We start from the raw sequence: 14,904 nt of genomic DNA, 5'->3' as shown, positions 1-14,904 counted from the left end.
GTGCAATGTTTGAACGGTCCTTCTTATTTCATCCTCTATAATGCTGACTGTATAATGTAAGTAACGCTCATAAACTCAACAATAGTAAAGTATTCGTGTGCCAGGCTATATCATGCCTAAATATAGCACACCTGTGCAATTACGATATATTCAGATGTCACTGCACAATATAATATTGCCTATTTACAAATAATTCAACAATGAATGATATAAGAATAGTTTAATTGTAAATATTCTGTCTTATGTAGAGAAACATAAGGTTTATTAATTGTTTAACTTTCTAATTTAAGCGTGCGCGTATAAGTTATGTTTGATTTGTTATGTATTTATTGGCAAAACTCTAATGGTCCCGACAATATAAACAGACATAATTATTATAAATCTTATATGATACGAAATTAACTATCTGTACTAACGAGCTAACCTGTAAAATACAGAATAAATCACAGTTTCTAAAGGAAATATTTTGCCATTCTTAATTATAATTGTGTTAACCACTGTACTTACTACTGATGTGCCGACGGAAAGTTTCCAAAATTCTGAAATGTTTACATAGGAAATCTTCGGAAACTTTCCATTTCATAAATTTAGATTCCCTTTATTTTTCGTGAAAGATTTTTTTGGAAAGTTTCCGCAACTTGCACATCACTAGTTACTAACTTCTAGTACCACTGTTTTATAAGTTACTACAAATGTTCCATCTGTATCGGAGGTCGTGGTCCATTGCATTTGTCTATAATTTTAAATCAAAGTAGCAGTTTCGTAATATTTAATAGCGAAGTGTAAAAACACCGTGCCCTTTCTGACTATTACACCGTAGCGTTCATCGTCAGGGCTAAACCATGTTTAGGAAAACCTATACGTAGCTGAAGTTTAAATAGATAATGCCAGTCATGGAATACCTTTTACATCACAATGAAAGATAGGCCAGTCCTTTTACATTTTATCCTGCTTACACAATTAAATAGACCGTAATTTTAATACAGGTATTGAAACTAGTACGGTACGTTTGTTAAAACATAATAGAATGCAATGCAATGTGCCAATGGCATCCCAATCCAGGAATACCTGAAAACTGGTAAAACTCTATTCTGTAGGCCTAGCACATGAGACATGATTGCCACGAGAGTATATCGCCGCGAGATAAATCACACGTCTTCTTCTAATTGTATTAATGACATGGCGAGTTGGCGACATACTCTCGCGGCAAGCATGTGCTAATGCTAACCCTGCTGGATTCAAATAAAATATTGCCGCGAATGTAAAGATAGTAATCCGGTTACAATATCTTCTTATTACTTCCTTATTTTTAATGTTAAATAATTACTAATAAAGTAGCCATATGTCTGTTCGAATTTTCATCATTATTCAACAGCGTAACATGCGGTCAAAAGTTATTGATCACCGCTAAGTGCAACAAATTGGTGACCTTATTTCACCTATACTTATGTACCTGTAATCGCCTCTTAATCATATATCAATTTCCATAGATTATTGTCTCCGCGTGTGCACCAATGTTGTTACCATCTTGACTTCATCATTACGCGTCGGTGTAACATGCGGTCAAAAGTTATTGAACACCGTCAAGCGCGTCAAATCGGTGACCTTATTTGGTGCACAATCGCCCATTGACCATATGCTCGCACATGCTGTATTAGCATACGTTTGTGGCACGTGTGAATCTGTTAGTTGCACCATCTTAGACTAACACATGTTTTCAACAATTTTTTAATTTCCTTAATGACATAAATTGCATTGATATTTGATTAGAGAAGCTTTACAAATAAGGTCAAATTTTGAACATATGAATTTTTGATCCTCATTTATTGCTTTTAAAATAATTATATTCTTTATAAGAAATATCTGACACAATCATATTAATAGAGTTACAAAAGTCGCCCGTCTCTCGCAAATTACATAGGTATTTCCATTTGCAAAGGACATTATAACCCTAACAGATTTTTTATTTATAAACTTTCATAAAGTTAAAGACTTGATATGTTTGAAAAAGACGACTTAAATGTGACAACATCTATGTCGTGTTTAAATTTACCTGCATTAGTTTCCTCACACAATGATTTGAAAAGGACGACTTTCGATGTTGTAATGTTTTAACTTCTATGTACTCTTTTAAATTTACATATGCTACATTAGATAATAGAGCAGTGACCTTCAATAATAATTATGTTACTCTTCGGGAGCCGCAAAAATATCTGCCATTGGGTTAACGAAAGTCGTCTAATTTCGAAAGTCACTTAAAATCACCATGATGTCCATCATATCAAGATTCCCTTTTGGAAATTACCCGAGCATTTCTGTGCTTCGAAATTACCCCAATGCACCCTACGGACTTATTTGTAGAGGGAAAAGAGCGTGTCGTATAATTTTGCGACCTTAGAAGAGTAACATATATATATTACTGTAGGAATCCATAATTCATACTATTCCGTACTAATATTATAAATGGGAAAGTGTGTGTGTCTATTTGTTTGTCCGTCTTTCACGGCAAAACGGAGCGACTAACTATCGTGATTTTGAAATGGAGATAGTTGAAGGGATGGAGAGTGACATAGGCTACTTTTTGTCTTTCTAACCGAGCGAGTCTGTGCCAAGTCGGAGCTATGTTGTCTTACACTTACCGGTACTGTACTCGGCATGCAACTTCTAATTGCATATTGCTTGTTTTAATACGCTTATCGTGGTCCATAATTGCTTGTAGTTTCCATGTTATTATGGTAAAGCTATAGGATTTAAATTGGCCTACATATTTAAATATACGGATATACTTCCCGTTAATATATCGCGATTAGCGACATGTTTTGAGTCATATAGAGACCCATTGGGCGGCTAGACTTCATGATTGCACATGACTCGAAACATGTCGCTAATCGCGATTAACGTGAATACAATTGTATATTTGAGTATGTCTCTCAAACGTTTAATGTCCATCAGTTCTATGGCTTGACATATTGTTTACACTTTACCTGTTGTAGGTACGTAATATGTATTTACTATTTAATGTAAACTACACCATTGTTTACAAATCTAGAAGGCTTCCAACTCATACCAACCAAAACATTCTTTTCCACCGATTTTCTCATATTATAACTCATTTGAAAAAATGGTTTTTGTTCCCTCTCCTATTGTTTTATTTTGTTAATTCTCCGCTACAAACAAGAAAAGCTCAATTTTGATTTTGTAAAGCTGAATTTTTTGGATCCAACACGGTGCATTTTCAATAGTTCTACTGCTATTTTTAATATTAGAACAAGCAAACATTTACGTTCAGTATTTCTCCTTCTGGATCGATCCGCGGCAAGAATACATATTTAACATGAGTCACGATTTTATGGCATGTTCCATTTATTGACGAGGCAAGTTCAAGTGATAATCTATCTCTAAATAAGTGTTACTTTCCAGATATATGCATAGATCCTTTAATTTGCAGCTGTAGTTCGAATAAACACGCAATGAAGTCGTGACTCACGTTACTTTCACGTGGATTCACCCTTCTTTTCATACCTCTAATAGTTTTCCATATTTCAGTCCACATGTCCTATCATCAGGAGTATCGAATCCGTCTACCTCCGGCCTTCAAACGCAAGACAGTATGAAAACACATGACGAAGAAGTCAATACAGGCAGAGATAAGGACAATAAGGAGGCATGTGTGTCCGACTGGCTTTCGGGTACGTTTACTATAATACTATAATGTTTAGTAAAGGGAATTAGACCATCTTCCACACTCTGACGACCAACTCAACCTCAACTGATGCTGACAGGTACAAATCAATATCAAACAGATCATTTTGACTGGTCGCGTTTTTGACCGGTATAAACCGAGAGGGGGTGGGCGGCACTTTCAGCGGGGAGCGGGAGTGGCCATACTGTACGATAGTACTCTTTATTATACTGTGCTCACAGACTAGCCGAGCCAAAGACGTGGCCTAAAAGGTTTTCAATGACGCGCCTATAGGTAAGTTTGTTGTTTTCAAAGGCCTCAAAAGTTTATCTGGCAATCGTTTATGGGCACACGATTTTCAGCATTTTGCTACATGCATGATTTTTGGGAAGATTTAGAAGTATCTTACTTCTCGTAAGATTAAAATGTTTACAATAAACCTGCTATATACAAATACATTCAAGGTTCTAACTATAGATACGGACAGAGTGCCATATATTGTGCTCCGATAAAATACCCTATTGCGAAATAAATGTGGTGCTAAAATCGCCCCACATAAAAATGACGCGTTCTGCTAGGTCATCGACTGCTCGTCTGGAGTTGCACCAAAATCTTTGATACCCTCTTACCCAATAGCCTAACTCAACGTATAATTTTAGGCGGACCCCTGGGCTCCAAAGGTGTGGTCCTCGTGTTCCGATCATGTGTCCTGGCCTCCCGAACTCCCTCCATGGAATCCACCACCAAATCCACCGGTCAAAACACAGGTAAACAAAAAAAATCTGTATAGATTTAATGAATTGTGTGCTGAATGAAGACAGCGATTAAGTTTACGAGGTTTACGTTCCATGTCGCGAGTCGGATTACAAGACTTGAGCGATTCCTGTCCGATCCGGTATCTTATGTCGGATACAAAAAAGAAACAGTAAAAAAGCACTACTTATTCGATTTCTGATGGGCTCTAATTAAGAACCCGTATTCGATTTGCTGACCATAGTTTAGGATTTGGATCCTTGCACTAGCTAAACTTCATTTTTTCAAAAATTGAAATGAAACTCGTCATCCATTATATTATTATTTCAGGCACCGCTATCTTATTAAACAAAGCCAGAAACATGGCTCGACGCCTAGTGCCCGAGCCCCACACGTTCAAACCCAACAATATAATGCATGAAGTCATGGAAACCTTTGGCAATAGCAACAAATTCGCCGGCCAGGCGTACGTCGTACGGCATGTCAGTGAATCCGGTACGTTGTCAGTGTAACTCGACCAATAAACATGTCTCGACTATTTAAATATACGGATGTACAGTCGACGAATTTGAATCATAGGCCACTGTAGAACCTTTGCACAGTAAACGTCAATGTGACTTCTTATGGCAAATGGAACACGGTTTAAATAAGACAAGAGTTCTAGAGTGGCCTAAATTCAAATTGGTTGACTGTACTCATGCCTAGCAATGGCTCGCCATATGACTCGAAATGTTAGCTCGAACTATGAACGTGAGTTCATCCGTATATTTAAATATTTGAATATGTCTCACGAAAGTTTAACGTCTATAATGTCTCGACTAGTTTCCAAGCGCCACAAACACAACCGCAAAATGCACGAAGTCAGGGATGCATTTGGCAATAGCGACAAATTCCGCGGCAAGACGTACATTGTACGGCATGGCAGAAAACCAGGTATGTCACCTTCAGCGTCTCAGGATTGGCAATTGGACCCCCTCTACAGAGTTCTAGTAACCAACATAAGCACCTTATTTTATGGTCAAACCCAACATGCACGAACTCCTGGAAGCTTTCTGAAATATGTAGCAACAAATTCGCCGGCTAGGCGTAAGTTGTTCGACATGTCAGTGAACCAGGTATGTTGTCAGGTGTCTAGTCCCAGAGACCCACATGCGACCCAACATCATGCAGATTGCGGATTTAAGAATATGGTCTCTGAATAATTAATTCAAGTACATTATGCACGAAGTCACGGAAAGTTTCGAAAATGGCAACGAATTCGCTGGACTGGCGTACGACGTTCGACATGTCCGTGAATCAGGTACGATATTTATAGTGACGCAGTTAAAAACATGTCAAGACTAGTTCAGACTCAACAACGTTATGCACAAAATCAGAAAAACCTTTAGCAATAGCAACAAATTCGCCTTCCAGACGACGTATCGTTCGACATGTCAGTGAATCAGGTATTTAAGTATTCAGTCAAATAAGTTAATCAATCATTTCACTCATTTCTTAGCTAACTTCACCTAATTACCTTACTACACGTTCAAATCAATCCTTATGAGGGTCAGAAAGATGATTTTTCCCAGTAGACCATACTTATAGGTTAAGAGGTTTGGCTAAACGTGCTAGATATCTCATTTTAGATTCCGCGATTTAAAATTTCATTCCCCTCAAGTACCTGTATTTTTTATTTTTCACACTCATCAAAACTAGTATGACTAGTGTTTAATGTTACATTCAGATTTCTCCCAATTTTTCAGTTTGTCGTGAAAAACGCATTATTTACCGCTTGCCCCCATTACCCCGTGATATATTGGGTAAGATTTCGCTCCAATTTTTAAGGCTGGAGCACACCGGGCTGTCGCACATGACATAAGAACCTCTTAGATCCCGAGCCACACACACATTTACCCATGACCCATCGCCTCTCGGGTACCTCGTATGGTGGTCAACAGCCACGATTAATAAAAAAATAATATATATAGTTTATTTCGGACCAATTAATAAACCCGTCAGCAGGGCTTAAGGTTTTTACACCGCGATATACAACAAGCTGACGATTGTTTTGGGTCATAATTCAAGTAGCTTCTAAATTATCATCTGACGAAATATGAAACGGGAGGCGATGACTGAATTCACAATTTTTTCCCGAACTCTCGGTCGAAATGGCAGTTGAATTCCTCGAAAGTTGTGAACGTTAACCGCTCTTCGAAGTATCGCGCGAGGCGCAATGTTGACCCAAAATTTCGCCTGGCCCACCATATCGGGGGGCACAGCAGTGCCTCAACCATACATATTACTACAAGGCGGCTCAAAATTATGTTGACAAATAATAGGGAAGTCGAAATAAACGAAAATATCGAAGTTGAGGAGTGTCTTTTCAAAAGGGCTTATTTCCATTTTATCTTTTTTTTAAACTATGAATGCAGTTTTTCTTAGTATAGAAAATTACGTGTTGTTTTGAGATTATAGCTCAAAAAGTCTCGCCTTGATCTTTAAAAAAAAGAGTAACATCAAAGTTTAGAACAAATTTTGAAGAATGTGTAATGATTATTTATGTGGATAAACCAATGTATGTAGTACAACAACATTGATATCAACTAACTTATACAAAATCCAAAAATAAAATAAAACTATTTTAAAATAATAACATTTACGCTACAAGGCCACAACAAAAGGGCTTAATTCCCAAAAGTTCGCATCAAAAGTGCTTAATTCTCAAAAACATATGGTAATTAAATTTTAACTTCTGATTAGCAGAAACGTCTGCAATCGATGCCGTTAGGATATTAGAATTAGAATAAATTTAAAAGTGGAAAATGTCTGCCTTGGGTGAGACTTGAACTCACGGCCTCTGGATGGTAATTAAATATTGATTTAGGTACACATGTTACGTTTGATGTAATCATAGCATTAACGTCAACTTACAATATTACAATTTTGCAAATTAAATATTAATTTCAAAATCAATACCGTGGAATTATGTTTTTCTCGATTTCCCAAAAAAAGTTCAAAGTGGAAATAAGGCCTTTTGAAAAGACACTCCTCAGTTACCGAAAATATTTTTGGACCTATATGTATTGTATATTTCTACATTCACCATGGATATTTCAACAGCATTCATGTCCATTTCGCAATGTTTGCACAATGTGTAAAAACATTTTTTTCCAGATTCGTAAGCCCGATACGTTTCAGCCTACTTACTTAAATTCACCTAACTTAAAACTATACATTATAGTTTGTAATCAATCTTAAAACCGTTTACTGATTACAAAACATATGATATTTTACAAGCTATACGCGCAATAAGTTAGACGAAAGTCATACTAGAGGTGCAGCGGCATATAGTTAATTTTTTGTTCTAATATTTGCGTTTGTACTTCAAAGCCAAAGTAGGATATTTTGAAGACGATTCGATTTATTTGCTCAAAAATTATTAAGGTTTCACATTTTAATTTGTAGGACAATCATTCATGTAAGGACAGAAAAATAATTATACAAACGTTTGTCAACATATTTTTGGGCCACCCTCTGTACACATGGCCTTAGATAAAACACGGTGTGCACCGGCCTTTATGATTTATTTCAACTGTCGCTAAGCATAATAAACTTGTATCCTTGACTCAGACGTACCAGAGACAATATCCATAGAAGAGCAGGGACACGAGACGGTGGAACATAAGAGGGATATAGAGGATGTGTTGAACGACTTGAGTAAGATCACGCTGAAGAAAACTTTGAACATCGAGAACATCGAGAACACAACAGCGAACATCAAACCACCGGAAGATCCCCCACCTCCCGCTGTCGGTAAATATCCTTTTCTGCACTGTGGCCTGAAAGGGTTAATTTTCGACCCGCTAAGCTAATTAATGTTACCACTTTTCGGCTCTGGGTCTGGGTATGTGGCCAGCTGTTGAAGAGTAAAATAGTACCTACAGATGTAGTGGGAAATGTTTTTCCTTCGTATTTTCACGGAAAATCACGAATGAGTTATGCTATTTCAGTCGGGCTCAGTACAGTAAGTACTAACGTTGACCGAACTAGCATGACAAATACGAAAGTTTCCGAAAAAATACAATGGAAAATAATTATGCAGGATATCTGTACTTATATCGGTACGACACGTACGGTCAGCCAAGAAAGTGGTTTACCACTTTTCGACTCTATTTGAAACACATAAGGTCGAAAAGTGGTAAACCACTTTTTTAGCTGACTACACTCCCAGGCCTCGTCGAACTCGGCGAAATCTAAAACAGTGACGTCACAGTATTCTACATCTGTTTTGTTAATGATTCGTTTAAAAATAATTGTTTCTTTAAGGACACGTTTCATTTGTTTTGCAGAAGAGAAAAAGTCCAAAAAGAACAAAGGGAAAAACAAAAGAAAAACAGTCATAAATAAGAAAAATTCCACAACAAATCTCCAGATAGGCAGTCCGCTGGATAGCGACGATTCGGAGCAACTAGTCAAAGAGGTGGACAGCGTTAAGGTATGTTCACAAAGTGGGTAAGCGTGCGTATTCACTATAAACGATTTTCGTTTCGAACACGGTGAATGATTGACAATATTTCACTCAAAAAACAAATACTTAAGTCTGTTTGGTAACTTATCTAACTTAATGTATACGGATATTACGGATAAAAGAAAGAGAGGAGGGACGTCCTAGCGCTGACCTTTTTTTATCATTTTATGTAGGTATGTCAAGCACTAAGACGTTTACCTCCATGCTGGAAATAGATAATGATTAAACTATTTAAACTAAGCTAAGCTTGTTACTGGTACAAATAAAAAATAAAACTAACAGTCGACACCTGTGAACTTATTTTTAACTCTGTTTTTTAAGCCTCGAAGAGTTGTGTTAAAGAGGTCTGTGTCATTAAACTCTTTATTGTAGAGGTACATGGCACGGGGAATAAAACTATTTCTAGTGTAGTTCTTTCGAAGTATTGTTACGGAAACGTACGAACGTGTCATGCTATTTCAGTCAGTCTCAGTACAAGATGTACTGACATTGGCTGATACGAAGGAAACCCTTTTCGCACTACATCTGAGGAGTGTCTTTTCAAAAGGGCTTATTTCCACTTTGTACTTTTTTGGGAAATCGAGAAAAACATAATTCAACGGTATTGATTTTGAAATTAATATTTAATTTGCAAAATTGTAATATTGTAAGTTGACGTTAATGCTATGATTACACCGAACGTAACATGTGTACCTAAATAAATATGTAATTACCATATGTTTTTGAGAATTAAGCACTTTTGATGCGAACTTTTGGGAATTAAGCCCTTTTGTTGTGGCCTTGTAGCGTAAATGTTATTATTTTAAAAAAGTTTTATTTTATTTTTGGATTTTGTATTAAGTTAGTTGATATCAATGTTGTTGTACTACATACATTGGTTTAACCACATAAATAATCATTACACATTTTTCAAAATGTGTTCTAAACTTTGATGTTACCCTTTTTTTTAAAGATCAAGGCGAGACTTTTTGAGCTTTAATCTCAAAACAACACGTAATTTTCTATGCTAAAAAGAACTGCATTCATAGTTAAAAAAAAGAAAAAATGGAAATAAGCCCTTTTGAAAAGACACTCCTCATGTGTTTGTTTTTTGTGGTGGGAGGGTGGGAAAAAATACGCAAGCAAGTATTTAACGGGTTAGCACTGATTGACTAAGGGCCGGTTGCATCAAACCGTCTGTCACCGTTGAAGCGTTCGTAAAATTTTATCGTATGGGAAGTTCCATAGACGTCTGCTGCGTGACGATGATGTGTCTGTCAAATGTGGTCGATGCAACTGGCCCTAACACGTTATCTAATCGCGGATTAGCAAAGTGATTTTCTAGATTTTGATTACCAAAATAAAGTCTATTTACGTTCAGTTATTTTTTAATTAATAATGAGTTTTAGTTATTCCTGTAATCATACAATTTACACTTATGGGAATAATTATATAGTTACAAAAATGTAATTATTTAATGGTATTAGATTGAGTCACCAGTTTAAGGTGTTGTTCCTTTTTTGTTACATTTCTTACAATACTTTTTGTTTGACACCGCAGACCACGAGTACTATCGTTGGCCTTCACAATTAAGGCGTTTTTATGCTTGTTGATCATAATCTCTTGGCTAATAGGATTTTCATGGTCAACTTACTTGGAGATAGCTTGTCTACTTATGAAGTTGTTATCTATTGGTATTAATACTGACAATATTTGAGGTGTTTAATAGTTTATACGAGAATTACGTATTTTTTATGGCTGTCAACAAAAGTATCCACAGTTTGGGTCATATACCTAATACTCAAATTTAGGGGCCGTCCATAAATTACGTCATTCTAAATTTAGTTTGGTCTGCGGATGACGGTAAATGATAGATGGGGGGGGGGTGTTTCGAAATTGACGTCATTCTTATTTATTTATTTATAGTTTATTTTTCACGTACAAAAAGATTATTTCTAAGTACGCGGTTATATTTCCCAGCTCATACACCGTGTTTTTTTTGTTTTCCGTTAAATTCGACATGTCGTTAGGTTCGTTATCAGGAACCACCCTGTATAACACTTTTAGTTAAATTCGCAAAACATTTTTTTTTTCATCGTTTTCATACATAATAAATTAATTAATTAGTGTGAGAGACCCTTAAGAATAATATTCAAGTTAGTGTCAAGTGATTGATGGCACATGTCAAAACAAATAACATTGGGAAGTGGTAAAGGCTGTCACACACGTGTTCAGTATTTTTTTTTTTTAGTTATTAACTCGATAACCGTAAGAGTTAAGACGCTAGTTTCTTAGAGAAATTAATTGTATTTGATCTAAAGAACCATCCCATAAAGTTAACGGAATTCAATAAAAACAGAGTGTATAATCAAGGGTGAACAGGCGCTTCAGTGCTCCATCGTAGGCCTCATCTTCGCCTCGGCTAGTCTATGGCCAATTGGCCATGAGTAAACCCATTTATAGTGAAAAAAAATCAAGTAAATTAAGATAATAAGTATAAACATAAGCGTTGAGAGGCCTGCGACAAATGGGACGTATTATACATACATACAATCACGCCTGCTTCCCAGAGTGGTAGGCAGAGATCACGGATTTCCATTTACTACGATCCTGACAAATCACTTTCGCTTCACACACTTTCATAACGTTTCTCATACACGCTCGTCGGTTTCGAGTACTTCTGACCTGGGGGGTTACCATGACGTACTAAAGACGTTCAGTTTAGGTTGAGAGAGAGGGACGGAGCTATGTAACTGCTATAGCTGTGTCCCTTTCTCTCAACTTAAACTGAACGTCTTTAGTACGTCATGGTAACCCCCCTGGTATTTTTGGACGTATTATAAAGACTGAATTTTTCAGGTTCTCGAAAGCAACTGCATGCCCGCCCGTCTCCTCAAAATCACGTACAAACTAGTCAACACAGAAACCAAACTCCTGCACCGACTGCTGCAAGCCCACGGGCTCGTGGAGGCCGTGCCTGACGCCAAGGACGTCAACCTGCTGTGGTCCGGCCTACACCCCAAACCTGACGTACTCAGGTCCCTGTCGCCTTATCAGAGGGTCAACCACTTTCCCAGGTAAGATTATGAATTAAAGTCACTACAAAATTGAAGGAAACCTAGATACGAACAGTAGTCTTTGAGACTGGATGCGAAGTATTTCATTTCCAGCGGTGGTCCGGCCTACACCCCAAACCTGACGTACTCAGGTCCCTGTCGCTCTATCAGAGGGTCAACCATTTTTCCAGGTAAAATGAATTAAAGTAACTACAAAATTGAAGGAAAACCAGATACGAACATAGGTATCCTTCAGACTGAATGAATATCACTAAACATTTGAAGGAAACCTGATACCAAGGATTTCAAGGTCATATAGCCTGGTCTGAAAAACTCACGTTTTAAGATCTCATTTGCCCTGCCAGAGAGTCAACCATTTCTAGAGGTAAGTTTTTTACCAAGATCATGCACAAACTAGTCAACATAGAAACCAAACTCCTGCACCGACTGCTGCAAGCCCACGGGCTCGTGGAGGCCGTGCCTGACGCCAAGGACGTCAACCTGCTGTGGTCCGGCTTACACCCCAAACCTGACGTACTCAGGTCCCTGTCGCCGTATCAGAGGGTCAACCACTTTCCCAGGTAAGATTATGAATTAAAATCACTACACAAATGAAGGAAACCTTTACGAACAGTAAGACTGGATGCGAAGGATTTCATTTCCAGCGGTTTTGGCCAAATAACCTGAACACCCCAAACGACGACTAGATCCCAAGCTGTATCAGAGGGTCAACCATTTTCCCAGGTAAAATTATGAATGAAAATCACTAAACATTTAAAGGAAACCAAGCTACGCAAGAAAGTGGACTAGGTGCCAAAGATTTCAAGGTCATATAGCCTGGTCTGGTCTCAAAACTCATGTTTGCCCTGCCAGAGAGTCAACCATTTCTAGAGGTAAGTTCTTGTACCAAGATCACGCACAAACTAGTCAACACAGAAATCAAACTCCTCCACCGAGTGCTGCAAGCCCACGGGCTCGTGGAGGCCGTGCCTGACGCCAAGGACGTCAACCTGCTGTGGTCCGGCCTACACCCCAAACCTGACGTACTCAGGTCCCTGTCGCCGTATCAGAGGGTCAACCACTTTCCCAGGTAAGATTATGAATTAAAGTCACTACAAAATTGAAGGAAACCTAGATACGAACAGTAGTCTTTGAGACTGGATGCGAACGATTTCATTTCGAGCGGTTTTGGCCAAATAACCTGGTCCGGCCTACACCCCAAACCTGACGTACTCAGGTCCCTGTCGCTGTATCAGAGGGTCAACCATTTTCCCAGGTAAAATTATGAATTAAAATCACTAAACAAATAAAGGAAACCAAGCTACGAAAGAAAGCGGACTAGATTTCTTTCCAGCGTTTTACCAAATGACCTTGAAATCCGGCCTACATTTCAAACCTGATACTGAGGTCCCTGTCGCTGTATCAGAAACTCACCTTTATGAATGATCACTAAACATTTAAAGCCCTGCCAAAGAGTTCACCGTAGACCGCATCATCATTTCCATCATATAGTGATCGTGGTCCCAAACTCACGTTTACCGATTTATACTAAAAAGAGTCAACCATTTCTAGAGGTAAGTTTTTGTACCAAGATCATGCACAAACTAGTCAACATAGAAACCAACCTCCTCCACCGACTGCTGCAAGCCCACGGGCTCGTGGAGGCCGTGCCTGACGCCAAGGACGTCAACCTGCTGTGGTCCGGCCTACACCCCAAACCTGACGTACTCAGGTCCCTGTCGCCGTATCAGAGGGTCAACCACTTTCCCAGGTAAGATTATGAATTAAAATCACTACACAAATGAAGGAAACCTAGATACGAACAGTAGTCTTTGAGACTGGATGCGAAGGATTTCATTTCGAGCGGTTTTGGCCAAATAACCTGCTGTGGTGCGGCCTACACCCCAAACCTGACGTACTCAGGTCCCTGTCGCCTTATCAGAGGGTCAACCACTTTCCCAGGTAAGATTATGATTGAAAATCACTAAACGTTTAAAGGAAACCAAGCTACGCAAGAAAGCGGACTAGGTGCCAAGGATTTCAAGGTCATATAGCCTGGTCTGGTCCCAAAACTCACGTTTTGAGATTGCATTTGCCCTGCCAGAGAGTCAACCATTTCTAGAGGTAAGTTCTTGTGTACACCAGGTTCGCGCACCGCCGCCGCCGGCACGGCTGGCGCGCGCGTTTACTCATGCCAATCGAGCTGCCTTCATAGAAGCGTTATATAGTATAAACTGGAACGAGCTGTGGAATCGCCGAGGTCGCAAGGCTGCGCAGATGGCGACATCTACTATAAATATTATTAGAAATCACTTTGACATTTGTTTTCCATTAAAATTACATAATAGTAAAATTCAATCCTGGGTATCAGATGATATTTTTAATTTAAAATCATTTTTATTTGACATTATTATAATTGGTAATGCATTTCCAAATAACGAATGCTTAAAACAAGTGATCAATAATACACATAGAAAATATAACGAGCTCGTTAGGCAGACTAAATACGACCATTATCAAAACATAATAGAAAAGAGCCAAAATGCGTCCAAATCCATGTGGCAAATTGTAAATAAGGAACGAGGCAAAACATCACGCCCTCTTGCAGACTTTTTTGATGTGGTTGTAGACACAGACGGTAAGAACTTCCCATCGAAGCAAGACGCTGCAAATGCCATGAACCAACGATTTGCTTCCGCAGCGGTAGCATGTGGCGCGCCGAGCGCCGACCTGCCGCGAGTACGCGCTGCGCTGGGCCGTGCTTGCACGCCGGCCGATTGTGGCCTGCTGCTCCGTCCGTTCTCTGCGGATGAGGTATTTAGAATAATAACTAAAAACATCCCTCACAAAGCCACTAAAGATATATACGATGTTTCTATGGAGCTCATTTATATCGGTGCCGCTCCCCTGTCACCAGTACTGGC

The 14,904-nt window shown here is 38.6% G+C and overlaps 1 protein-coding gene across 1 annotated transcript in view; it reads left to right on the top strand.

Annotated features, from left to right (window-relative positions):
* The window catches only part of LOC125232330 (tubulin polyglutamylase TTLL5), a 51,055-nt gene that overhangs the window by 11,653 nt on the left and 24,498 nt on the right, over positions 1-14,904 (top strand). The window contains exons 2-8 of the mRNA XM_048137957.1: positions 3,547-3,689; positions 4,342-4,449; positions 4,766-4,930; positions 6,181-6,237; positions 8,048-8,230; positions 8,767-8,912; positions 11,784-12,001. Coding sequence (XP_047993914.1) covers positions 3,547-3,689; positions 4,342-4,449; positions 4,766-4,930; positions 6,181-6,237; positions 8,048-8,230; positions 8,767-8,912; positions 11,784-12,001 — 1,020 coding nt within the window. The remainder of the gene's footprint in view (positions 1-3,546; positions 3,690-4,341; positions 4,450-4,765; positions 4,931-6,180; positions 6,238-8,047; positions 8,231-8,766; positions 8,913-11,783; positions 12,002-14,904) is intronic.

Source organism: Leguminivora glycinivorella, chromosome 13 (assembly GCF_023078275.1).
Source record: "Leguminivora glycinivorella isolate SPB_JAAS2020 chromosome 13, LegGlyc_1.1, whole genome shotgun sequence".
Classification (NCBI taxonomy): Eukaryota; Metazoa; Arthropoda; class Insecta; order Lepidoptera; family Tortricidae; genus Leguminivora; species Leguminivora glycinivorella.
The sequence above is the reverse complement of the archived record's forward strand: the minus strand, read 5'-3'. Positions and strand labels throughout refer to the sequence as shown.